Source organism: Balaenoptera physalus, assembly GCF_965194825.1.
Source record: "Balaenoptera physalus genome assembly, chromosome: 3".
NCBI lineage: Eukaryota > Metazoa > Chordata > Mammalia > Artiodactyla > Balaenopteridae > Balaenoptera > Balaenoptera physalus.
The window spans coordinates 53,713,148-53,738,797 of record NC_138890.1 but is presented as its reverse complement, the minus strand read 5'-3'; the positions used below and the strand labels follow the sequence as shown (position 1 = coordinate 53,738,797).

Genomic DNA, 25,650 nt, shown 5'->3' with positions numbered 1-25,650 from the left:
ACAGGAAAGGAACTTCAAGTGTACGATGTATTTGGAGCAGAATTCAGGGCAGGACCTAAGTCTCCTGGCTCCCAGTCTAGGGCTCTTTCTAGAGCCTCTTTAAACATAAAACTTGACTTTTCCCTACTTTCCCTTGGTACATTAGTTTGTTGGGGACCCCTGGGGGACAACCTGAACTCTCAGACAAAAAACTACTAATGATATTCAGAAAAACAAGGAGAGAAAGAACTCTTTCTTGGCAAAGAAATAAATATATGTATCCACAGTCATGTCTGCTTTGTATTAACAACATTTGTTTCTTTAAAAAAAAAAAAGATCCTGTAAAGATGCTTGGAAATTTGATACTTCAAATAGTCCTTATCTGCCCCCCTCTTGATTCTCACAGGCTGCACCAACTTAAAATGCTGACAACAGGCAAAAATTGCCTAAGTAGAATTTACCAGAGCGTGGGCTCTTAAAGACCAAGGTTAAAACTTTCTGACATTGAACTACAAATTTACAACCAGACATTAACCTTTTTGTGTTTTGGCACCTGGAGGGTTGCTGGTTTAGACTATATTGGTCTTGGGGATAGGATAATTGAGTTTTTACTGCCTGTACCCAATTGCAAATGGCGTACAAGAATTTACAAACTAAGCTTCCAGGTACTATTGATTAAAAAAAAAAAGCGTGGTGTGCCGCTGGGTTGAATGGAACTTAACGTTCTCTGTGGTCCTTCTCCCTCGCAGGGCACGTGCACATCACAGACTTCAACATTGCTACGATGCTACCTGTGGACATGTGCATCGCCACCGTGGCCGGCACCAAGCCTTACATGGGTATGGGCCCCCTGAGCCGCCATAGCGACTAAGAGGAAGGCTTTTTTACTCATTCCTGTAGACACCATGTACTACGGGTTCAATCGTCCGTAGGGCCTTGCAGCTAGAAATGACAAGTCCCCCCTCTGACTTTACCTGGAGAGCGTCTAATTTCACAGGTGTGCGGTGAACCTCAGGAATCTCCTTTTAGCAAGCACCCAGTCTGATCCTGATTCAGGAGAGTCACGGATTACATGTAAAAACACTATTTTATAGGTTATTAAGGACAGTTTCTACCTACTTCCTGATGAAGAACATTAATAATTAATTCAGTAAATATCTACTAATTGCCTCTGTGTACTCAACACTGTTTCAGGTGCCGGTGATCCTGCAGGGAGCAAAACATACAAGGTCTCCAGCCCGTGGAGCTTACCTTCTAGTAAGGGGAGTTAAAAAAAAAAAAAAAAAAATAGACTCAAACAGAGAAGGTACAGCCATAAGTAGGATGGTAATAAGTGACATAAGTATTATTATAACCATGATTTACATAATCGTGCATAACATGCATAGGGCTGTAAGTTCACCAAGTACCTTCCAGTTATAATTTTGGTTTTAGGTTTATCACCACAACAATCCCATGAATAATTCACAGGTGAAATATTTGAACTTGAAATTAAAGGCAAGAGCAATGCCACTTTCTTTCACTATTTCATTCTCTTCCTCGTGGAACTAAAGAGAGAACTAAATAAAGAGAGAGAGGAAAAGAGAACTCTGTGCAGGGCCACCTCGCTTTCCAAGAGAAAGAAATCATCTGTGGGGAAAAATGAGCCTGATTTTATATGGTATTTGAACAACTGCAAATTTCCTGGCTTCCAATTATCAGTGGGGGGGAATAAGTCTCCTTTGTCCTTCTGAAATAATGGACACATACAATTCAGCCTATTTTCTTGCCTAAAACCCATGGTACTCAAATGATAAAAAGGAATCTCTGAGACTGCTGGTCTGATGAGTTTATTCCCCAGGTTTCCTGGGTTTCCATATTAAGGGCTATTTGCTTGGAGCCAAATCAGAAAATGTGCATCTGGGTTTTCTAAGCCTGGTTTCCATGGTGAGAGGAGTAAAGGAAGACCATCTTTCTTTTCTCTCCCCAGTGATTTTAAATACAATATCCGTATAATTTGATTCTCCTAAAAATTGGCATTTCCAGTCTTTTCACGACACAGAGCTAGGAAATTGGAATCCAGTCAAGCTTCTCTGCACCTCTCCACCCTCACCCTTATAATTAACAATTACTAATATTTATTGAAAGCCTTCTAGGGACCAGACAATGTGTTAAATGTTTTGCATTCATTGACTCATTAATTTTTTCTCAACAACCCTGTGAGGCAAACTGTAATTATCACCATTTTACAATGAGGAAAATAAGAAGCTAAGTAATTTGCTCAAGATCACATGGCTAATAATTGAAAAAGCCTAGATTTAAAGCAAGCTCGTTCTGACTTTAGAAAACCAAGCTTCTCCCTAAAAGAGAGAGAGAGAGAATTTTATAAGTTTATGTATTTATGATTCTTAAATAGATGTAAGCCAAATTAGGTAGGCCACGCTCTTAGAAATGTTTCTAGTTTTATTTTAAAAAATGAATATCTGACTGTCAACGCTTATATTTTCATCCAGAAGTTGTTCTTGCCTTTGATTTTTGGATAGGAATCTTCCTAAGAGATATCACAGGCAGAAGTCTGCTTTCTCTTTTTAAAAATTATGTTCCCAATAATTTGGTAAAATCTACCTAACAGACATTCACCAGCACTCATTTTATAGCATTCCTGCAGAATGTAATTAGCAATTAACCAGAAAGAAAAAATACTCTAAAAAGAAAGAAAACTAGGATGAAATACTGAATGAAGATTATAGGAATATACAACATTTTCTAATGTAAGATGCTTAGCATATTATACAGCAGTTCCTCGACTCTGGCAATAAGAAGATGAGCTGCCTGTCAGTTCTTGTTTTGTTTTGTTTTTTTAGCATCTTTATTGGCGTATAATTGCTTTACAATGGTGTGTTAGTCTCTGCTTTATAACAAAGTGAATCAGCTATACGTATACATATATCCCCATATCCCCTCCCTCTTGCGTCTCCCTCCCACCCTCCCTATCCCACCCCTTGTCTGTCAGTTATTAAGAACCTGCACCCAACAAGGAAGTTTTGCTTTTTTGAATTCATCATCTTCTACCTCCATGCTCTTTCCAATCAACTCCAATCCCTCCTTCTCCCCACCCCTGGTCTGTGTGAATATAATCCAGATCACTTAGAGCTTAACCAATTAAAACATTCCTCTTCTCCAAATTAACCAAAGCAAACAAACAGATATACTATGGAAAATGTGTAAAATGCTGATTAAGCAATGGGGAAATTAATCTCTCTACTTGTAGATATTTATGGTTTCCTTCCAGACCTTTATTCTGTATACACACAAACACATTTTTTTAAATTGGATCATACTGGAGTTTTGCAACCTAAATTTTCACTTTAAAACGTAATAACAATAATAACAATAGGCATCATATACTGAGCATCTATTATGTCCCAACCATTTTGCTAAGTTTTTAACATTATATCATTAAATTTTCAAAGCAACTCAACGAAATATGTTTTCATAGATTAAAAAAAATCAGGCCTACAGGGAAAGTGACGTGATTATAATCACACAGCAAGCAACTGGCAGAGCACAAAGTTAAATCCAAATCGAAAACGTCTCAAGTCTGGAATGTTGATGGTGATGACAGCGGAGCAGGAGGAGTAATGGCTGACATTTACTGAGCTCTTCCTGTTGGCCAAGCACTGTCCTAAGTGCATGTGTTACATCATTTAAACTAAAAGCAATTCAGTGAGGGATGCCAGAGTCTAACCCTCCACACGCTGCTGTGCTATCTCTCCGCCCCCTGGCAATAAGCATGTCTCAGCCAGAACGGAAACCACTTCTCTCTGACTTCAGAGCCCGGCTCTGGACAACAGACACTACTTATTTTTCCAGGCCCATATATATAACTATCGTTTTTCATGTTCACATGCTACAGAATTAGAGGGCTGCATCAAAATCTATTGAACCAATTCCTTATTGTTGAATCTTAGGTTATTTCTCATTTTGAAATATAAATAAATTTGTGATAAAAATCCAGTTAGCAGAAGTATGTGCTACAACTTATTTCCCGTGATAAATCCCCATTCAAGGAAATTCTGGTCAAAGGGTATATATGTTAATGCATTTCCCTCCTGAAAGTTTGCGTTGATTTCTCCTCATTTGCTCTGCAAGCATCTGAGGATATTCACTTCCTTGCATCCTCACCAGGGCTGCACTGTCAATATCTTAATCTTCGCAAAAAAGATAAGTGAAAACGGTTCCTCATGATGACATTAAAATTGCTTTTATTTTACTTCTTTTGTAAATTGCCTGTTCATGTTCTTTGCCCATTTTCTATTAGAGTGTTAATACATTTTTTTCTATTTCTTACTATGTAAAGAATTCTTGACCTTTATATATAAAGGATATTAAATTCTAATGTATCATATGTGTTATAAATATAATTTCCTACTTTCTAGTTGCTGTTGTTCTTATAGCATTTTTGACATGAAGAACTATGTTCCTAACATCAAACCCTTAGTCATATTCTTTTGTAGTCTATTTTATTTTTTTATTTTTAAAGGTTATACTCCATTTATAGTTATTATAAAATATTGGCTATATTCCCTGTATTGCACAGTGTATACTTGTAGCTTATTTTATACCTAACAGTAGTTTGTACGTTTTAATCCCCTACCCTTATATTGCCCCTCCCCCCATATTGCCCCTCCTCTCTTCCCTCCCCCCACTGGTAACCACTAGTTTGTTCTCTATAACTGTGAATCTGCTTCTTTTTCATTATATTCACTAGTTTGTTGTATTTTTTATTTTTAATTTTTTTTAACATCTTTATTGGAGTATAATTGCTTTACAATGGTGTGTTAGTTTCTGCTTTATAACAAAGTGAATCAGTTATACATATACATATGTCCCCATATCTCTTCCCTCTTGCATCTCCCTCCCTCCCACCCTCCCTATCCCACCCCTCTAGGTGGTCACAAAGCACTGAGCTGATCTCCCTGTGCTATGCGGCTGCTTCCCACTAGTTACCTATTTTACGTTTGGTAGTGTATATATGTCCATGCCACTCTCTCACTTTGTCCCAGCTTACCCTTCCCCCTCCCTGTGTCCTCAAGTCCATTCTCTAGTAGGTCTGCGTCTTTATTCCCATCTTGCCCCTAGGTTCTTCATGACCATTTTTTTTTTTTTTTTAGATTCTATATATATGTGTTAGCATATGGTATTTGTTTTTCTCTTCCTGACTTACTTTGCTCTGTATGACAGACTCTAGGTCCATCCACCTCACTACCAATAACTCAATTTCGTTTCTTTTTATGGCTGAGTAATATTCCATTGTATATATATTGCCACATCTTCTTTATCCATTCATCTGTTGATGGACACTTAGGTTGCTTCCATGTCCTGGCTATTGTAAATAGAGCTGCAATGAACATTTTGGTACATGACTCTTTTTGATGTTGTATTTTTTAGATTCCACATATAAGTGATATTATACAGTATTTGTCTTTCTCTGATTTATTTCACTTAGCATAATACCCTCCAAGTTCATCCATGCTGTTGCAAATGGCAAAATTTCATTCTTTTTTATGGCAGAGTAGTATTCCATGGTATATATCTACCACATCTTCTTTATCCATTCATCTGTTGATAGACCCTTAGGTTGCTCCCAGATCTTAAACCATTAGTCTTTTTACTTTATAGTTTCTACCTTTGATGATATTCTTAGCAAGACCTTCTTACCTCTAGATTTTAGACATGGTTACCTATATTCTTATTTTTGTTATAGTTTAATTTTTCTTAATCCAGCTATATATGTGGTAAGATATACAGTAAGGATATGACTTCATTTTTGTTATATTCTTAAATAATTGTTTTGAGACCATGTATCAAATAAGATCCCAAACATGCTGATTTGAAACATGTTCATCATAAGCTAAGTATTTTTATGTACTAGCATCTATATTCTGTGGCTTTCAAATCAATTATTGTAGCTTTATAATGCGGTTTAACACATGGAATGCAAGTCCCTTTATCCTTTTTCAGAAAACCTTTATTATTCACATATTTTATAGAGGAAATTTAGAATCATTTCTGTAAATTCCATGAATTATTTCTGTTGTACTATATTTATATATCAGTTCTTGGCCCCTTTCTTTATGTCCTGAGCAGAATCTACTGTCCCGTTGCTTTAAAATCTGAAAGCCAAATAATGGAAATCCAAATAGCTAATAAATGTATTAAAGCATGGGCAAGCTTATTAGTAATCAGGAGAATGCCAATTTAAACCACAGTGGAAGACCATTACATACCCACTAGATTGGAAAAGTCACAAGGTTAGTTAATGTCGAGTGTGGAGAAGGAGGTTGAGCAAAGTCTCATGCGTTGCTAGTCAGAGCGTTAATTGGTACAACCACTGTGGTAAATAGTTTGGCGTTATCTAGCATGGGTGAAGATGCACAGCCCATCCCAGAATTTCCCCTCCCAGAAATGTAACCTAAAGACGTGTGGACTTAGAGGAGTCTTACATGTGCAGGAATGTTCATGAGAGCATTGTTCAAAATACTCCAAATTGAAAACAATCCAAATGGCTATTAAAAGTAGGAAAGGTAGGTAAATGACAGTGTATTTGTATGGCTTTGAATGTGAACAAACTATGTGCAGCAAGTTGGATAAATTTTATACACATAATGTTGAACAAGAAAAGCAAGTCACTGAAGAAAACAAGCAGTAAGATTTAACATACACACACAACACACATACCCATGTTATATATATACACAAATACATATACATATGTGTTATACACACATCTGTTATATATACATACATATATGTCATATACATATATATATGCACAACATATATATAACGTATTACTAAAATAGGCAAAACTAAGGTGTTGATTAGAAATGCATACACAGATAGTAAATCTATGTAGAAAGGCAAGAAGAAAATTACCGACAGAAATTCAGGATAGTGGTTACTTCTGTGGTTGTAAACAGGACAGGACCCAGTGGTGGAGTCAAGATTCTATATTGTGCCCTGTGTAAGGTTACATGGCCATTTACTTATAACTGCTTGTTAATTTTTCTTTTATGTTATATTTACTTTTCTGAATGGAAGTATGGAAATACTTTAAAAACCAAATGAAATACTCAACGCCTTTTTTCAAGGAAACTTAGTCCCTCTCCACCTCTATTTGTACCGTCTCAGGAGCAAGGAGTCCTCCTGCAGGGTTGATGGAAGCCCTCAGCATCTCCCTGCCCTGGCTTTTCAGCTCTTTGAGGGCTCAAAGAATTACCCATCTGTTATGCTTTTGTATGTTGCCATCATGTTTTTTCTTAGTGTTCTTCCAAAATTCCTCAATGCCTAGCATACTGTGAATATTTGTTGAATGAATGCATGCATATTCAAGTGTCTTCATGCTGGAAAACAGAAGTAGAAGAGGATTCTACTCGTATAAATTCCAAGGGTGGTCCAAGATGACAGAATACACAGCTTTCATAGAGTGATGTTTATGCTGGTGGGTAATTTCTTAGCACAATTGTCTGTTTATCCCTCAAAGTTCTCTGCAGCTTCTCTGAGATATCTGTCACCTGTCACCTGGAGGGACTACGTCATCTACAGATGACTTGCTGTGAGATACTGACAAGGGAAAGCAGAAGTATAGCCCACTCCATCCGGTCTGTGGGAGCACTGTGGGGTCAGGACCATTATCTCCCAAATTGCATGGGGAGCTGTGACTTGCAGAAAGAATGCAGTGACGCATGAAAGGTGAATCCACCAGGGAATGAAGCTTGCTTAGTTCTGCTACAGCGGGCTTTTATAGGCTGGGTCAACCCTGGATGTTGGGATGTCAACATTCTACCTCTCTGATTGGATGTTGCCCACAGGATTTTACTTGAAATTGAGTGCACCAGGCAGGGCAAACCTGTATGCAGGTCCCACATCACGCCAATTTCCTTTGTCCAGAGCCAGCACCTTACTAGCAGAGGCTTGGGTCAAGTGTGCAGCTTTTGGCTAGGTAAAATTCCCATTATTATGGATGTTTGCCTCTCTAGAAGAGTGCCTAGTTTTCTGAGTACTTTCCAGGTGCCAGACACTGTGCTGAGATTTTGGCATGCATTATCTCATTTAGTTTCTCACCTCTGTAGGAACTGCCTTCTCATTGTTCTGATTTTGCTGATGAAGATTCTCAAGCTCAGCCCACTGACTCATTTAAGGTCACAATAAGTGGTGAAGGCAGTTTTTGAACACAGGCAGCCTGGTTTCAGCTAATGTTTGCAACCAGGGCTTGACTGATTGATTCAGTATTGTTCATTCGTTTAACCAATTTCTGTTGAGTGACACTGAATGCCAGGTTCGGTACTGGACAAGCAAACAGAGAAGAGACCTGCCCTTGCTTTGTACTTCATTTTCCCCACTCCATCCCTCAGGAGTTAGGTATATTCTTGGAAGGGTGTGTAGAAGGTAGAAGGTTCTCAGTGTGTTAGAGAACACATAACTAGGGGTCTCCACTGGGGTAAGATTGACTAGGTTCTGCCTTCCACTGGAGCCAATTCACAGAACTATGGGACAAAGTGTCAATGCCCCACAAGTGATGGAAAACCGTGTCTCTCTCAGAGTGCCCCGCCCTTTCTCCTCTCCCTCACCCCCAGTACAGGCTGCAAATGCTGCCTTTGCCTCTTCCAGATGACTCTGAGATGGAGAGTCAATCCCATGTAGCTGGAGCCAAATTCTGAGCAGTGTTTGCAGCAGTAATACAAATTTACGTCCTGATCAGAACCCTTCCAAATCAAGACAACGAATGTAACCTCTTCTCAGCCTTCCTGCTTTCAGAGTCAGCCACACATCTGAGGCCTGATAGGATCCAATTTTTCATAGGTGCGTGTTCTAAGTCAGAGAAGAATTTGTCCATTAAGGGCTGTGTATGCCTGTGTGTGTTGGTGATGAATGAGAAAGACTAGAAAATTAGAAACTTTTGCCTGCAGTGAGCAAGCTAGCAATGGCTGATAAACACCCATAAAAGTGCTTGTACCCTTTTCCCTGGTCATTCGCCTTCGGAGGAACATGTTGGGAAGATAGATTTGTTAATGTCTCAGGGAGTAAAACTGACCTAACTCCTCTGTGTTTTTCAGCACCTGAGATGTTCAACTCCAGAAGAGAAGCAGGTTATTCCTTTGCTGTTGACTGGTGGTCACTGGGAGTGACAGCATATGAGCTGTTGAGAGGCCGGGTACAGTAGAATTACATTTCTCCTTCGTTACTCTTCCAGCAAGTTTCATTTTTATAGTGAAAGGATTTTTTTTTTGTTTTGTTTTGCCAAAAGTCAAGTAGTTTGTTGCAGAGATGAAAGCAACAAGGCCATGTGATGCTGGTAACAACCCTTGGCACTTCTGCCCATAATTAATTCACTCTCCTGCATATGGGGCCAAGCGTGTGAGTTGACATTAAATTATGCAGATAAAATTAAATGAATTATAGGGATATTATTAACTCCCGGAGAGGGAAAATCGATACACGTCACTCCGTATCTTATATAAATATATTTGTTTGTTTAAAGAAAATAATTTTGCAGTCATAATCCAGGGCCCTGATTCAGTGTGAATTATTAATACGACACAATTCATGCCCTGTCTTGTTGGATTCCTGTCTTTCATTTGCCCTCTTGGGTTCTGGGTTCAGTGGCAAATTAGAGTAGTTTCCTTTTAAAAGAAACATTTCTTTGTTTTTGTTAAAATTTACTTATTTATTTATTTATTTTTGGCTGTGTTGGGTCTTCGTTTCTGTGCGAGGGCTTTCTCTAGTTGTGGCGAGCGGGGGCCACTCCTCATCGCGGTGTGCGGGCCTCTCACTGTCGTGGCCTCTCTTGTTGCGGAGCACAGGCTCCAGACGCGCAGGCTCAGTAGTTGTGGCTCACGGGCCTAGTTGCTCCGCGGCATGTGGGATCTTCCCAGACCAGGGCTCGAACCCGTGTCCTCTGCATTAGCAGGCAGATTCTCAACCACTGTGCCACCAGGGAAGCCCCAAGAGACATTTCTTAAACTAAGAAAATGCCTAGGAAGAATTTTGCTGAGAAAAGATTTTTTTCTCCCTCCCATATTATTGTGCCTCATGGTAGTTCCCTGTGATCTGATGTAACTGACAATGTATTAACACTGTCAGATGCATATTTCTTTTCCTTTTCTGCTTAGGAAAGGTGAAGCATAGTTACTGTTATTTAGGTTGCTGAATTCATATCTACATATATAAATTCGGGGTTATCAGCTATAGTGACTATGCTACACTTAGATCCTCAGATCTTATTCGGCTCATAACTGAAAGTTTGTACCCTTTTACCAACCTCTCCCTATTTTCCCCACCCTCAACCCCTGGCAACTACTTTTCTACTCTCTGTTTCTATGTGTTTGAATTTTTTTTTTTTTTTAAGATTCCATGTGTAAGTGATATGATGCAGTTATTTGGCTTCTCTGTCTGACTTGTTTCAGTTTGTGTATTGGACTCAAGGTCTGTCCATGTTGTTGCAAATGGCAGGATTTCCTTTTTTCTTATGGCTGAATAATATTCCATTCATATATATTGTACATGAAAATATATTATATATGTTATGTATAATATTCCATTATTCATTTATAATTTATCCACATATAATGAATATTATGTGTAAATATATAATACCATATATAAGTATATATTATAGATAAATATATGTATATATGTATAATATATAAATATATAAATAAATATATAAATAAATAATATTTATATATATAATAAATATATAAATAAATATATATATGTATATCATGTACACACACATCTTCTTTACTCATTCATCTGTTGATGGATATTTATGCTGTTTCTGTGCCTTGGCTATTGTGAATAATGCTGCAATGAACATGGGAATGCAGATTCTTTTTTGTAAAGCACAGATTTAACTTTTCATGTTAAAAAAAAATGCTGTTGCTCCCTAATGCCTCGTATATTCACACACACACACACACACACACACACACACACACACACCTTCCCACCCCTCTCCTCCCCGACGCTCTTCAGACACCTTAGCTTGGCATTCTTTGCCCTTTAGAACCACGTTAACTTTTCAGATTTTGCTTCAATTTGAATGACCCTGACTCCTCACAAACTCACTTCAGCCTCTTTGGACTCCCTCCTGTCTCGAGGCGTCCCTTGGAGCTCTTTTCCTCTTGTTCCTTTGCCTATAAAGATATTTCCTAAGATAAGCCCTGGTCTTTTTTTAAAAAAAATCACTCTTTGAATAAGTTTGGAAATTGCTAAATTAAGTTTGAGTAAAGTTAAGGATGTGTAGAACAGAATCCTTATATCTCATGTATATTGATCATTTCTAAGAAAGGACAGACTTAGAAAATTCTCAATTAAGAAATTAAAAACTCATTTGACCTTCCAATCTCATCTTCTAGAATTAACAGCTTGTATTTACTTCCAAACCTTTTCTGATTTTATAAGGATAATGTTTTCACATACATGCGCATATAGTTATTGTTGTTTCAGTAAAAAGAGAATTATGCTTTAACCTGTCTGTTGAGACTTTTTTTTTCCACTTAAAATAAAATGTAGAACTTTCTACATCAGAACACATAAATCTATTTTACATTTTAGGATTAAATCCATTTCGCAAATGTATCGCCCTTGTAAATGTTTCCAGGTATATCTATTTTTATGGTTTTAATCTCTTCTATATCATCAGACTGTAAATTTATTAAAGGCGAAGGCAGTGTTTTATACAGTTTAGTATTATCCACAATATTTAGCTTTCAACAGGTACATAACAAATGCTTGTTGAAAGTACAGAGGAACAAGTCACTACAAAACAATTCTGACACATTCTCACAAAGAATCACCAAGGAGCCTGCATGTAATTATGTTTCAAAATATAGCTTATCTGAAGAAATGAAATACCAACATTTAATTACAACTGGCAACACAACTAAACCACAGAAGAAGGGTGCTAAACAATCATTTCCTCCACATTTACAAATTGTGATTAACAGAAAAATATATGCTTCAAAGGGAAATGTGCCTGAAACATCCCTGTGGTGTCTGATCTTTTCCTGACCATGGTCCCTTAGCCCTTAAGCTGCTTTGTCATCTCTCTGTGTCCCCGCTCGCATTGCCATTGTAAAGGCAAGGTACACGTCTTCTCTAATTTTGTATTATCCATAGTATTAGCTTACGATAGGGACGTACGTCGTTCTGCACTAATTGTACATCCTTGGCTGCAGCTCTTTTGCTTTTGTACTCCTGAAATAAGACTATAATCACAACACCTCACTTTGTCCCATCTAACATTTGACCTTTTCCACCTTGGTTATTTTTTATATTCTCATTCTTAATTTATATGCTGCCCTAAAATTGTCTGCTATATCCTGTCATTGCACACTGTAATTTTTCTTTATAGCATGTATTCCACTGATTTGTGTGTGTGTGTGTGTGTGTGTGTACAGTCTCTGTTATTATTTATGGTTTTGCTGAGTAGACTGTAGGCTCTACCACTGTAGAAATCCCATCTGTCCTGTCTTCATTGTATCCCCAGGGCCCAGCAGAGGTGCGGGACATTGTAGGCATTCAATCAATATTTGGTAAATTAATAAATATAAAGCTCTGGTTGAAAAAAAAAAAAAAAAAGCTCTGGTTGTTGATGGCTTAATGTGGCTTTTAAACTTTGGAACTAGAAAAATACATTATTGTATAAGACAAAGGTAATTTGAGTGTTTTGAACAAGTCGACAGAGTATGAGGATTTAAATATATGTATATTACGTTCAGTCATATGGCCTAAAGTAAATGAAAAAAACACAACATACTTAAGCCATTTGCCTGTGGCATTTGTCAGTTCCTTTATTAGTTTATCAAAGCATTTTGTGTTCTTAGATGTCTCAAAAGCAGGTTTAGAGACATCAATGAATTAAAGAAGAAAATTAGAAAAAAGAAAAAATATATGTGCACATGCATATAACCCAGGAAACTTGGTGTGCCAACCTGCCCCAGCTCTTCATGGTAAACATGCAGTGAATCACATGTAGTGACCCACGGTGCCCTTGGCTTGCAAACAGTCAATAAACATTGATGACGCTGATAAGGTACCCGGCACTCTTTTTCTGATATTGAGTTACAAGGGTTATTTCCACTGTATCATTACTGAGACAAATGAATTAACTATGATCCTTTATTCAGTCTTGAGGGAGGAAAATATGCGGGAGGAGTTTTTAAACCTTGCATTAAAAAAATAAAGTTTGGGGCTTCCCTGGTGGCGCAGTGGTTGAGAATCTGCCTGCCAATGCAGGGCACGCAGGTTCGAGCCCTGGTCTGGGAAGATCCCACATGCCGCGGAGCAACTCGGCCCGTGAGCCACAACTACTGAGCCTGCGCGTCTGGAGCCTGTCCTCTGCCACAAGAGAGGCCGAGATAGTGAGAGGCCCGCGCACCGCGATGAAGAGTGGCCCCCGCTTGCCACAACTAGAGAAAGCCCTCGCACAGAAACGAAGACCCAACAAAGCCATACATACATACATACATAAATAAAAAGAATGTAAGCAGAGAAGAATAGCATTAAAAAAAAAAAAAGAAGGAAACAACAAAAAAATAAATAAAGTTTGGTCAATCTCCCTTTTAGGGAGTCAACCCCTAGCACTTCCTGGTTCCCTGGGTAACTGCCGTTGACATAACATGCATAGACTTAAGCCTTTCTTCACATCACCTTTTTTGATGACTCATCTTGCTGTTCATTATTTACATCTATAGCCACCATCCTTTTTACCTTTATGTCAATAATAATATCTCTCCTGTATTATGTCTAATATATATTAGCCACTCTATTGAGAACTTTACATGTATTATGTCATTTAATTTTCCCAACACTCCCCTAAGGTGGTTCATTTTACAGAAGAAGTAACTTCATCTTACAGATGAAGGAATTGAAACTCAAATTGACTGAGCCAGTTTAGCACTCAAATCCTTTTGCCTTCAGAGCTCCAACACTTAATTACATTATGTTACCTTTTAATAATGATTTACAACAAGGAAAAAATTAAACTCCTCCATTTCTCCCAATTTAGTTGGGAGAAATCGGTCCACAGTCATTTATTATCTCGAAAGAGTCAGGCACTTGATAAATGTACATATCCATATTCACTGTCCTGTTGTTGGTTAATCTAATATGAAAATTTTGTTCATTCAACAAACATGCAATGAGCTCTCACTAGGTGCTAGGTCCCATGGGCAAAAATGTGACTATGGTAAAATCTCCAGCTTTAAGTAGCTCACTTCACATAAAGAGAGACAATCCCAGGGTGAATCCTTTATGAAACAGAGAAATCAATGTAGGTAAAGGCTGCCCTCTAGTGGATATCTGTGAAAATTATAACAAAGCCACCGTTTTGTTTAATTTCTTTTTCCCCCAAGTTAGGACTATAGAAGAATCTGGTTCTCTCAGAGGTAAAAATACTTTTGCCTCATCACAAAATTCTCCACCCCACTCCATAGTACTAGCAGCTCATAGCATTTGGGACTGGGGTTGAAGTCTTCTGGGTAACCTTCTAACCTGAGCTTAGTCATTATGATTCGAACAAGTAAAAAGAGGTGTGTGTATGGTAAAACTCTGAATCTTTTTATAATCAACACTTAAATAACAATTTTTAAAATTTCCATTTACTGAGCACTTGTCCAATGTTTTAGGTAAATACTTACATTAGTTAACCTTACAAAACAGTTCCAAACTGACATCTCAGACGTGGATTTAGCCCATAGAAATGTTTCCTTTGACCCAGAGGGTTACCAACTTTTAAAAATTCCAAGATTTCACAAGAAACTATAGATTTCTGGTATGCTTTTTTAAAAGTAGGAAATCTGGCAACCGTGGACCACATATGCATATGGCAACACAACAATTGGCTGGAGGGCATTAGAAAATGCTATTTAGATTTTACTGGTTGAAAATTTAGCTTGGAAGCATTTGCAAAGCAACATTTTTTCTTTTACCCTTTAAAAATGAAGACTCTTACTTCTCTCCCTTAAGAGACCGTATCATATTCGCTCCAGTACTTCCAGCAAGGAAATTGCACACATGTTTGAGACGGCGCTTGTGACTTACCCTTCTGCCTGGTCACAGGAAATGGTGTCACTTCTTAAAAAGGTAAGAAGGACAAATGCATGACAAAAGGAAGCAATGCTTCCTTCCATGCTCTGGTTTAAAGTTAAAAGTTAAGTTACAATATTGGAGGCAGTCATGATAAATACATTTCCAGAGTGGGTTTTGCAGCTAACAGCTTTCAAATACATGGCTTCATTAATAAGGCAACACACACGTCCTCTTAAATGTCCCAAAGACATCTCAAACTTCATGTGCCAAATGGAGTTCTTGAACTCATTATTTCCTGGACTTTCTCCAGCGTTCCTGCTCTGGCCTCTCCGTCCACCCACTAATATAAGCCAGAACCGGAAATCATTCATCATCCGCATACCCAGTTCATCACCATGTTCACATTTGACCTTTTAAATGTCTTCGGAATCTGTCACTTCTCTCCATCTCCACTACTATCTTCCTAGTCCTACTGCCATCAAGTCTTGCCTTTTCACTGGTTTGCCCCAGTACACTTTTATACACTCCATTCTCTTCTCTGCTGTGCCCCATAGGGATCTGTTCAATGCAAAGTTTATTGCCTTCCCATTGTTCTTAGAATAAAGATCAAAATTATTTGTATGGTATAAAGGTTCTAACTACCCCTCAAGTCTTATTTTGGACTGTTGCCCCCCTTTTGATTACAAACTGCTTTGAGCTTCTTTTCTCTCCTCTTTGCCCTCCCCCTCCTCACCCTCATATGTCATTCTCTAACCACAGGGCCTTTGCACATGCTAGTCTCACTGCCTAGAACATTGCTCCCATCCCCAGCTCTTCCAGCTCCCTCCTTTAGGTCAGTACTACTAATGCGATTCACTGACTGGTTCAAGTCCACGAATTACTTCCAACAGGTCCATAACACGTACAGAAATTGAGGGAAGCATTTAAAAACTTTTATAGCAACTGGATACCTCTGTTACCTCAAAGCACATGGTCAGTGGACTCACCTCACTGAATAGGGTCCAAGCCTATGCAGTGATGTTGAACTCAAATCACAAGTTGCACACAGTGTGGTGTTCCATACTAGCCATGCACAGTAACACCACATATTGACTTCAGTGGGTTGGAAATTAAACCAAACAAACAAAGAGAAATAACTGGCCCTTCTGCATAGTTTGAGAAGCACAGCTTTAGATCTCAGCTCACGTATCACTTCCTCTGGGAGCCTCCCTCTGTTGTCAGATCACACAGCACGAACTTTCCTTCATCATATTTTTCACAGTTTAAGATTATACACTGCACGTGTGTGACTCTTGGGTTAATGACCACTGTCCTTTAAGCTGCATGAGGGAAGGACCACGTCTGACTTGTTTGTGGTGTCTTCAGCACTTAACACAGAGTATGACAGGTGGCAGAATCTGGTATTTGAATTAATGAGGTCCACAGTTTTCCTCAGCTTTTCAAGGTGCCTGTGTTCACCAGAAAGATTAAGGACAGCTGTAGTGAGAGCTCAATCATGTGTAGTGAATAATTACGTGAAAGAAAGAATGGAGGCGCTTAAGAGGATGAGCTTGGCTTTTTTCTGAAGAGAGGAAATTGCCCAGGTTGTAACTGGTCAAGGAAAAGAGCTTTGGGGGCTAAGAATTCTAAACCTATGTCTCTTGTCTATGGGTCCAGTGTTCTGTTTTGGAATAGGGATATTGCCGTTGGTGATGTCAAAGATAAAGAATGGGGGCAGGGGTCATTTTCCATAAGCAAATTTTCCTTAGTTCCAAGACAGCCCTATTATCCCAAAAGTGAACACTGATGACCCACAGTTGTCACCTCCAGGCCCATTCTCAAGTGGAACTGCTATTTTCCATTTGAGCCACAGGATTGAAATGATGTTGGCTCTGGAGTGGTTAAAGGGGAAAAAATCTTTAATCCCAGTTCATAAAACCCAGAACTATCACAGCAACCTTAGTTACATCTTATCTGTGTCACCCCAGTATATTTTGATTAGTGGTAAAAACTGCTAAATTTTTTAGTGTGAAATAAATTTCATTTGTTAAAACCAATGTACATTTTCCACGTAAGAAGAACAGACCTTCTCTTGGTCACTTTATATACATGGCTTGATTTAATCGTAGCTAAACCTTTTGAAATAGCTTATTATCCCTTTTTTACAGATGGGTAAACTGAGGTTTAGAGAACAAACTTGCCCATCATTACTAAGTTGGGGAATCAGGAATCAAACATAAGTTTGACTCAGTAGGACAAGCTATTTTCACTCACCACATTGCAACTTACAAAAACCAACTTAAAACTCATTCTGACCACTCATCTATATTATTTGTTTATGGGGCTAAGAAAGGAGAACACTACTTGTTTCCTTCAATCCTATACTTGGAAATATTCATAGGGAATCTGTATGATTTTTTGCACTCCAAGTTTTGACCTTCCTCATGATCTTGGTGTTTGTATTCCATTGGCAGCTACTGGAACCGAATCCAGACCAACGGTTTTCCCATTTGTCCGATATTCAAAGCTTCCCATATATGAATGATATGAACTGGGATGCAGTTTTGCAGAAGAGGCTCATTCCAGGATTTATTCCTAACGTGAGTCAATCTTAACAAACCCATAGTAACCCTCATTCAATGTGCATAACTCTGTGTGCCAGAAACGCACATGGTCTCATTAGATAACACGCCAATGTTGTAAGACAGCCCAGATTTCTATTTTACAGATGAGAAAACTGAGGCACACACAGGGTAGGTTGGCCACCAAAGGTCACACAGCTGAGTTGGGATTCTAATCTAGATCTATGTTGGGCGTTCTAGCTCCTAACCACGTTTTGTGGCCTACTTTTTATGGAAAGAAGTCCTAATCCTACAAACAGTCATTTCTGGGAATCTGCCAATTTAAAAACAAAAAAAAAAGTTTTCTCTGATTCCAAAGATTTAGAAATTTGTATCCAAGGAGTTCTGAGTCAAAGGACTGACAGCTGCTGGGGATGGGGTGGGGTATTTATCTTTACCATGCACCCCTCTTCCTCTGGTAGTTCTATGCTGGGAACCATATTCCCAATGACTAATAGCCAAAGCGAAATAATTCCCACTGGCTCTACCCGGCCAAGGTATCTGTGGCCTCCCGCAGTCGGCCGGTAAAAGCCAGACCCAGAAGCTCCGGCCAAGGGGCCAAGTGAGCGCTCTGACTCCTCTCTCTCCCCACAGCCTGATTCTACACATTCAGTTGTCGGCAGATTGGCAGAAATAACAAGCTCACGGAGCAGTAGGGGGGTGGGGTCCTACCTGGCCACCCTGCAGGGTCCAGCAGGGGCCGCTTGCACCGTGGGTGATGCATGACGCCGTGGAGATCTAGGCACCCTTCCCGTTGTTTCTGCTCTGCCACGCTCCCCGCAATAAGCCGTCAGCGCTGCTTCGAGAGACCTTCTACCTGGACTTCTCTGACTTAATTGTGAATCTGAATCACCTGGGCAGCTCGTTAAACATGCACTTTCCTGGTTGGGGAAACTGGGAATCAACTCAGGTGATTCTGATCTACCCTTGAACCCACTTCAAGAAACAGCCCCAAAGGCAAACTTTAGAAAAATATTTATAATAGGATTTCCTTTCTAACTCATGGAAGGCTCCTTGGGAGTTTAGAAAAATAAACAAAATACAAAATCAAAGAACATGAAAAGCAAGGCTGGCAATAAATTATTTCAAACTTCAAGCGGGACTCCCAGCTGGTTATTCTTGGACTGCTCCTGCAGGACGGAGTGTTATTCTCCTTATTCGGTTGGGTCTAGTTTTAGAACGATACAGGTATCTAAGGAGTGAGTCAACCTGTCTTCCTTGCAGAAAGGCAGGCTGAATTGCGACCCCACCTTTGAGCTCGAAGAAATGATTTTGGAGTCCAAGCCTCTTCACAAGAAAAAGAAGCGCCTGGCCAAGAAGGAGAAGATGAGGAAATGTGATTCCTCTCAGGTAAGCAGTCCCCTCAGACCCAGGGTCGTGGGAATCTTCATGGCAGCTGCAATTCGTTGGAGAGCTTCTGGTGGGCGGCCCTCCCACGAGAATTGGCTGCTTCATGAATGTGAGGCGGAGCTGAACACCCCAGCTTCTGAAAGGGCAGCTCTGGGGGGTCCCAGCAGCAATATGTCACATGTGGACTTCCTCCCTAGGTTTCTGCCAATTAACTTGATTCCCTTACTGCCCTCTCCCAGCTCTCAATTCAAACTTTGCAACCTCCTGGGAGAGAATCTAATTGGCCAAGCCTAGGTCCGGTGACCATCCCTAAAATGATGGAAATGGACTGGTTCTAAAGTACACACATGGCTGTTTTGGGCCACACTCCAAGGAATCACTGGGAGCAGCCGACCCTAGACAGGGGTGTCTGTTCTTTGTCAGATGCAGAATCTTGTGATATCAGGGCTAGCAGAAGTGAGGAGTATCTATTCACAGAAAAGACAGAATTCTTATACGGTTGAGCACTATTGCTGGAATTCAGGCTGAGTCAAATTGATTTTGTAACTAACTGCATTATCCTCTGTCAGAGTTCGAGGTCAGATTTCAATACAGTAACTTGCAGGGACTCAGTAGGATTTTATACATGTGGTTCTGCCTATTATAATGATGGTAAAGTAACAAACATTCATTTTGCCCCTAATGGCCATCCATTCATCCACAAAATCATCCACCCATCACCCTACCCACTCAACTAATGGTCGTCCATTCTTCCATCCCTGCATCTCTCCATCCCTCCTTCCCTCCATCCCTGCATCTCTCCATCCCTCCTTCCCTCCATCCGTCCGTTCTTCCATCCCTTCATCCCTTCATTCCTCCATCTCTCCACCCCTCTATCCCTCCCCCCATCCAATTGTTTAGGCTACTTTCATTGAATCCCTATTATCTGCCACATTCTGTGCTCAACACTGGAGAGAGATATAGATGAGATATTATTCCTGCATTCACTGACATCCCTGTTCTCAAAGATTGCATAGTCTTGTGGTGAAAATAGCTCTGCAAACAAATAAGTATCCTCAATGTCCCTAATTTCTCTAGTCCTCAGGGGCTACTATACCCTTTAATGGTCAGTGAACCAAAGTCCACATCCTGTTTGTTCACAGAACTGGCCTCTTACCAGATTCCCATCCTTAAGTGTTTTCTAGGGCCCTCCAAGGAATGCTTAGCTATGCCACAAACCCGTCTTGCTGCTTGCTTTTTACTTCACCCATCTTCCTCCTAATGATCTGTTCTTCTTCATATCATAACCAACCAGCTTCTCCAGGCCAGCTCCTTCCTTTGCACCTAGGAAGCTTGCCTATGCAGGCTCCTCTGTTAACAGACCCCCAAATGTAGCCAAGTACAAGACATCATCTTAATTACAAGTTTTCTAAAGTTTTAGAGATGACAGCAATCTGTGAGTAACTTTTGCCATGCCTTCCATGCTCTATATGATCTGTCTACCTCCCCCGCCCCGACCTTTGTACTATGCCATTCTTGACCTTAAGATATTTCTTCTTTCTTAATGTAGATATCTACAGCTATAAAGTTCCCTCTGAGCACTGCCTTTCTCTGCATCTCTTAAGTTTTGGCATGTTGTATTTTTGTTTTCATTCACCTCAAAATATTTCCTAATTCTTCTTGTGATTTATTTTTTGACACATCAGTTGCTTAAGAATGTGCTGTTTAATTTCCACATGTTTGTGAATTTTCCAGTTTTTCTTCTGTTTTTGATTTCTAGCTACATTCATTGTGGTCAGAGAAAATATTTTGTATGATTTTAATCTTTTAAAATTTATTGAGACCTGTTTTGTGGCCCAACATATGGTTTCCTTCCATGGTTTCCTTTGACTATTTGAGCATACCTTAAATAGTTGTTTTAGGGTCTCTGTCTAGTAAGTCCAATGTTTGGGCTTCCTCAGGGATGATTTATGTCAGTTTATTTGGTTTCTTTGAATGGGCCATACTTTCTTGTTTCTTTGTACACCTTGTGGTATTTTTGTTGAAAACTTGCAAGTTGACTATTACAATCCAGTAACTCCAGAAATCAGATTCTCCCCTTCCTTCTCTAGGGTTTGCTGTTTTTTGATTGTTGAAGGCTGTACTTGCATTTTTGAGTGACTTTTACAAACTCTTCTGCAAAAAGACTATTCCTCGTCACGCACCACCACTGCTGTCTCTGTTATGTTAGCTTGTGTTCAGATAATATTTTGATAGAGATTTCCTTAAACACCAGGACCATTTTTCAGTTGCTTTTTTCTTGATTCCGTGTTTGTCTGGTTGCTATAAACCTTTGCTTGCTTTCCAGAGTTCTGACGGTGTTGGCCCTAACAGTTTCTGTTTGTTTTTCTTATGCTTCTGTTGAGGGTTGGGGGTTTGGAGCTGCCTGTGCCATCATTTTGCTCTAGTTTCTCCTAATCTTATAGCCTCCATTGCAAAATAAAAAGGATTTTGTTTCAAAACAAAGAGTAGCCTTCCCTCAAAGAAGAATCAGAAAGATGGTGAATCTCCAAGTAGCACTTTATCTCTATTCAAGGATTTTAAAATGTGAGAGTCAATCTTAGCAGCTCCCTACATTATCATCATGCTTGTTTATTCATTCAGCTGAATCTGGGGGTGTGGCCTGGGCATCAGGATTTTTTAAGTTCTTCAGGTGATTCAGGTATGCAGTGACTGTTACCATCTACAGCTGTAGAAGGCAGGCTGTGATTAAATAAAGTAAAAGCACTAAAGTTTTCCTTTTCCCCCTGTGTCTCAGTTTCCTCATTTATAAAATGGAGTTAGTATTGCTACCTACTTCATAGACTGTTCTGAGTCAATTAGTACATGTCTGCCAACATGCTAGCCATTGTTAAAGAAGATGTGGTACATATACACAATGGAATATTACTCAGCCATAAAAAAGAATGAAATAATGCCATTTGCAGCAACATGGATGGACCTAGAGATTATCATACTAAGTAAGTCAGAAAGAGAAAGACATACTATATGATATCACTTACATGTGGAATCTAAAATATGACACAAATGAACTTATCTACAAAACAGAAACAGACTCACAGAGAACAGACCTGTGGCTGCTAAGGGGGAGAGGGAGTGGGGGAGGGATGGATTGGGAGTTTGGGATTGACATATACACACTACTATATCTAAAATAGATAACTAATAAGGACCTACTGTATAACACAGGGAACTCTGCTCAATATTCTGTAATAACCTAAATGGGAAAAGAAGTTGAAAAAGAATAGCTATATGTATAACTGAATCACTTTGCTGTACACCCAAAACTAACACAACATTGTAAATCAACTATAGTCCAGTATAAAATAAAAATTAAAAAAAAAAAAATTAAAGTGCTAACACTAAAAAAAAAAAAAAAGTTAGCCATTTTTTATGTTTTACTTTTCCACTCGACTTCCTGACTTCTAACTTCATTCTTCTCCATGACTCTGGTTCATGCTCAGGGTAGATGCCTCTGTTGTTTTCTTTGCATCCAGGATGTTCTCCACTGACCCCCTCTGCTCATCAGCCCCTTTAAAGTAAAGAACCAAAAAGACTGACACACCCCCAGTCTGCCTGCTATGGAAGCAAATGACCTAAGTCCTCTTTTTCTGCCTCCTGAGATTTCCACCTGCTCTAAACCCTTCAGATATTTCTGATGCCATCTCTACTTACACCAGTCTAATCTCTGTTTGCTCTGTCATCCCTGAGAAGCACATTCTAAGATTTTTAACCAGTAGTTCTCTTCTCAATCACATAAGACTCATTCGTTCCTCCATTCTGTTTGCTCCCCACTCCTTTCCCTCATACTCTCATTCTGGCTACTCCTGTTGACTTGTCCATGTAGCTGCACTTCTTAAACTTTTCCAACTAAAGCAGAGGAAAAAGAACATGTGGCACATGAGCGCTTAGGGCCAGGGTGGGACTCATAGGGTCTGCAGTGCCACATCACAAACTCATCTCTGAGTGTGCATTTTACATCTTTGTTTAAATAAAACAGTTATATGACAGAGAAAAGAACTTGAGTGAATTTCTGCATTTTATTGATTATAATCTTGATTTTTAATGTTAAAATATTTTAAAATGTTAATATTTTAAATATCTTCATGTTAAATTTTATATAACATTTTGTATGTTTATGTATTTATTTGTTTAATTTATATATTTTTATATCTATAATATAAATACATACATAATATGTACATAAATATAGAAACATGTATATGTATAAAATACAAACATATATAAAACATAAAACATATAAACATATAAAGTATTATATAAATGTGTTAAGACATTATGTAATATTTTATATATTTATATATTTTTATGTAATATTTTAATGTTAAAAATATTTGTTCTACAATCTTGGGGTAAAGCTGCTGCTCCAAGGAGCTCTATCAGATCATGTTTATCCCATAGCTTCATGTCCCCTATTACTGATACTGGAAACCCTCAGGGTTACAGGTACCCCAACTTAAGAGTGAGGTGTAGCAGAATCTCTTTCCTCTCCTTTGTTTTGCTTCCCCCCACCCCTTCTCTGAAAATTTCCTCTCCTTTTTATAGTTTACTCTCCCAGCACTTAAATATTTGTTCAGGAAAGGTTAAAAAAAAAAAAAAAAACTCTCTGATACTTGAAGACTTAGTATTTTCTAATTCCTAGATTTAAAAACAAAATGAATGAAAGATATTTTTTCCTTCGAGAAGAATATTTGTCATCAGAAGTAATTTGGAAGTATTTTGTTACACACTTTTAAAACATTTGATCTGGGGCTGACACTATCCTGGGCCTGATGATGGTCATTTCTTTGAGGTTAAATTTTCTCATTACGTTGGAAAAGTCATCTAGAGATATTGACAGCCAGACAGTGAAGCAGCAAATGCTTTGCAAATCTGTGAGAAAGTCACAAATGAAGAAGGCTGCTCACCACAACTGAAGTATAGTTAATCAGCCCCAGTGCAGTTGAGGGGAACAGTCAATCAGAATTCAGTGTGAAGACATGTTTCTAGGCTACTCGTTAAATCCAAGTAGAACTGTTGTTGAACCCAAGTTTGTGTGCCTGACACACAGGGAGGTCAAACAAACCGAAATGTTTGAGTTTAGAGCAGAGAAAGGTTTATTGCAGGGGCCAAGCAAGGAGAAAGGGGAGGAGGGGATGGGCTCAAAAGACCCAAACTCCCCGATGGCTTTCAGACAAGGGTTTTTAAAGACAGTGTTAGGAGAGAGGGTCATAGGATGCACGATAGGGTCCTAGGATGCGTGTTCAGCTCATGGACCTTCTTCTGATTGGTTGGTGGCGAGGGAACACGGTGATGTTTTGGGAATTTCAACCCTGTGGTTCCAGCCAGCCTGGGGTCTACGTGCTCTGGTCAGCATTTAGTCACCATCCCCCCACTTGGCTGGGGGGTCTGAGTTTCTACATAACAACTCAAAGATATGCATCAGATTGTTATCCAATTCCCTTCAGGAGGAAATGGGAGTCCTGTGATTCTATTGTCCTCATCATTAACTGCTTGAGTGCCCTTTGGAACTTGGGAAATGCCTAGGAGACTAAAGCCTTTTTTCTCTACAAAGAAAAATGGGGGCACAGAGGGACTTTTGTACCCGGGAAGGCCCCGCAGGGTCCTGCTCAGTTTCAGTCTCCCCTTCTCTTTGAATCCTGAGGGGAACAGGGGCAGGACAGAAAAGGGAATAAAGTTTTGGACAGAGAGATTAATCATAAACTTGGCAGGGGAACTCAGTTTTAGGAGGACTTGGTTTCAGAACCTCCAAACCTTTTACATGAGGGCCAGGAGATGAGAAGCAAATAGGTGACCAGCTTAATAAACCCTTGTGCCCATCTGCCTTGAAGCCGTGGTTTCTTGGGCTAAATGGCTGAAAGACATCAAGCTCATAAACCATAACCCAGGTCTTCCTTGCTGCCTCATTGTGGGGAGCAGAGAGCTGATGTATTTTTTCCTGTTTCTTTCCTATATGCTCCTCTATTAATCTGGTTGTGGTCTCACTCCTGCTACAAACTCTCAGATAGCATCTGTTTTGAGGACACATTGGTCCTCATCAATTTGGGCCACTCAGTTAACAGACACTCAGTAGGTTAATGGCTACTTGAGGATCTTCATTGGTCTGCTAACTATACCTCTATTTTTTTTCAACGTTCACCCGGAAGATGTGCCTTCTTCAAGAGCACCTTGAATCTGTCCAAAAGGAGTTCATAATTTTCAACAGAGAGAAGTAAGTAACCCCTGGAAGAATAGCAGCTCAGCGAATGATGGAGTGTTTCAGCCAGATTCAACTTGCAAAGACTTAATATAGTTTTAAACATTTTTTTCTTTCTGATTACAAAAATGATGCATATCCATGACAGAAAATCTGGAAAATTCAGAAACTTTTTTCTCTTGTAAGAGATTTCAAAAATTGTAATAGGTAAATTAGCTTAGTGTCAGGTTTCTGTTGATGGGAAGGGCAGAAGAATGGGGACATCAACACTTAAAATCAATGATGTTTTTAAGAGTTACCCTGGCTCATGCCTCTTTATAAATTGTTAGGCTTAATGCTATCATTTCAAAAGCTTAAATCTTTTCTTTTTCACTTCAATGAATAAACCCACTTTATTTTTTTCCTTTT

The 25,650-nt window shown here is 39.2% G+C and overlaps 2 protein-coding genes across 11 annotated transcripts in view; one reads left to right on the top strand and one right to left on the bottom strand.

Moving 5' to 3' along the window:
* The window catches only part of PPP2R2B (protein phosphatase 2 regulatory subunit Bbeta), a 689,017-nt gene extending 670,124 nt beyond the window's left edge, over positions 1–18,893 (bottom strand). Inside the window, exon 1 of one of the 2 annotated variants that reach the window (XM_082454200.1) lies at positions 18,330–18,893. The gene's annotated coding sequence lies outside the window, so the exon portion shown is untranslated. The remainder of the gene's footprint in view (positions 1–18,329) is intronic. The other variant, XM_082454205.1, reaches the window with a different exon arrangement.
* STK32A (serine/threonine kinase 32A) overlaps positions 1–25,650 on the top strand; it is a 132,738-nt gene that overhangs the window by 98,190 nt on the left and 8,898 nt on the right. For 4 of the 9 annotated variants that reach the window (XM_082454249.1, XM_082454247.1, XM_082454250.1 and 1 more), the window contains 6 exons: positions 729–818; positions 9,078–9,175; positions 14,995–15,111; positions 17,511–17,636; positions 18,882–19,007; positions 25,193–25,257. In XM_082454249.1, coding sequence (XP_082310375.1) covers positions 729–818; positions 9,078–9,175; positions 14,995–15,111; positions 17,511–17,636; positions 18,882–19,007; positions 25,193–25,257 — 622 coding nt within the window. Of the gene's footprint in view, positions 1–728; positions 819–3,457; positions 4,262–9,077; positions 9,176–14,994; positions 15,112–17,510; positions 17,637–18,881; positions 19,008–25,192; positions 25,648–25,650 lie in introns of those variants that run through there. The other 5 variants (XM_082454251.1, XM_082454252.1, XM_082454253.1 and 2 more) reach the window with 5 other exon arrangements.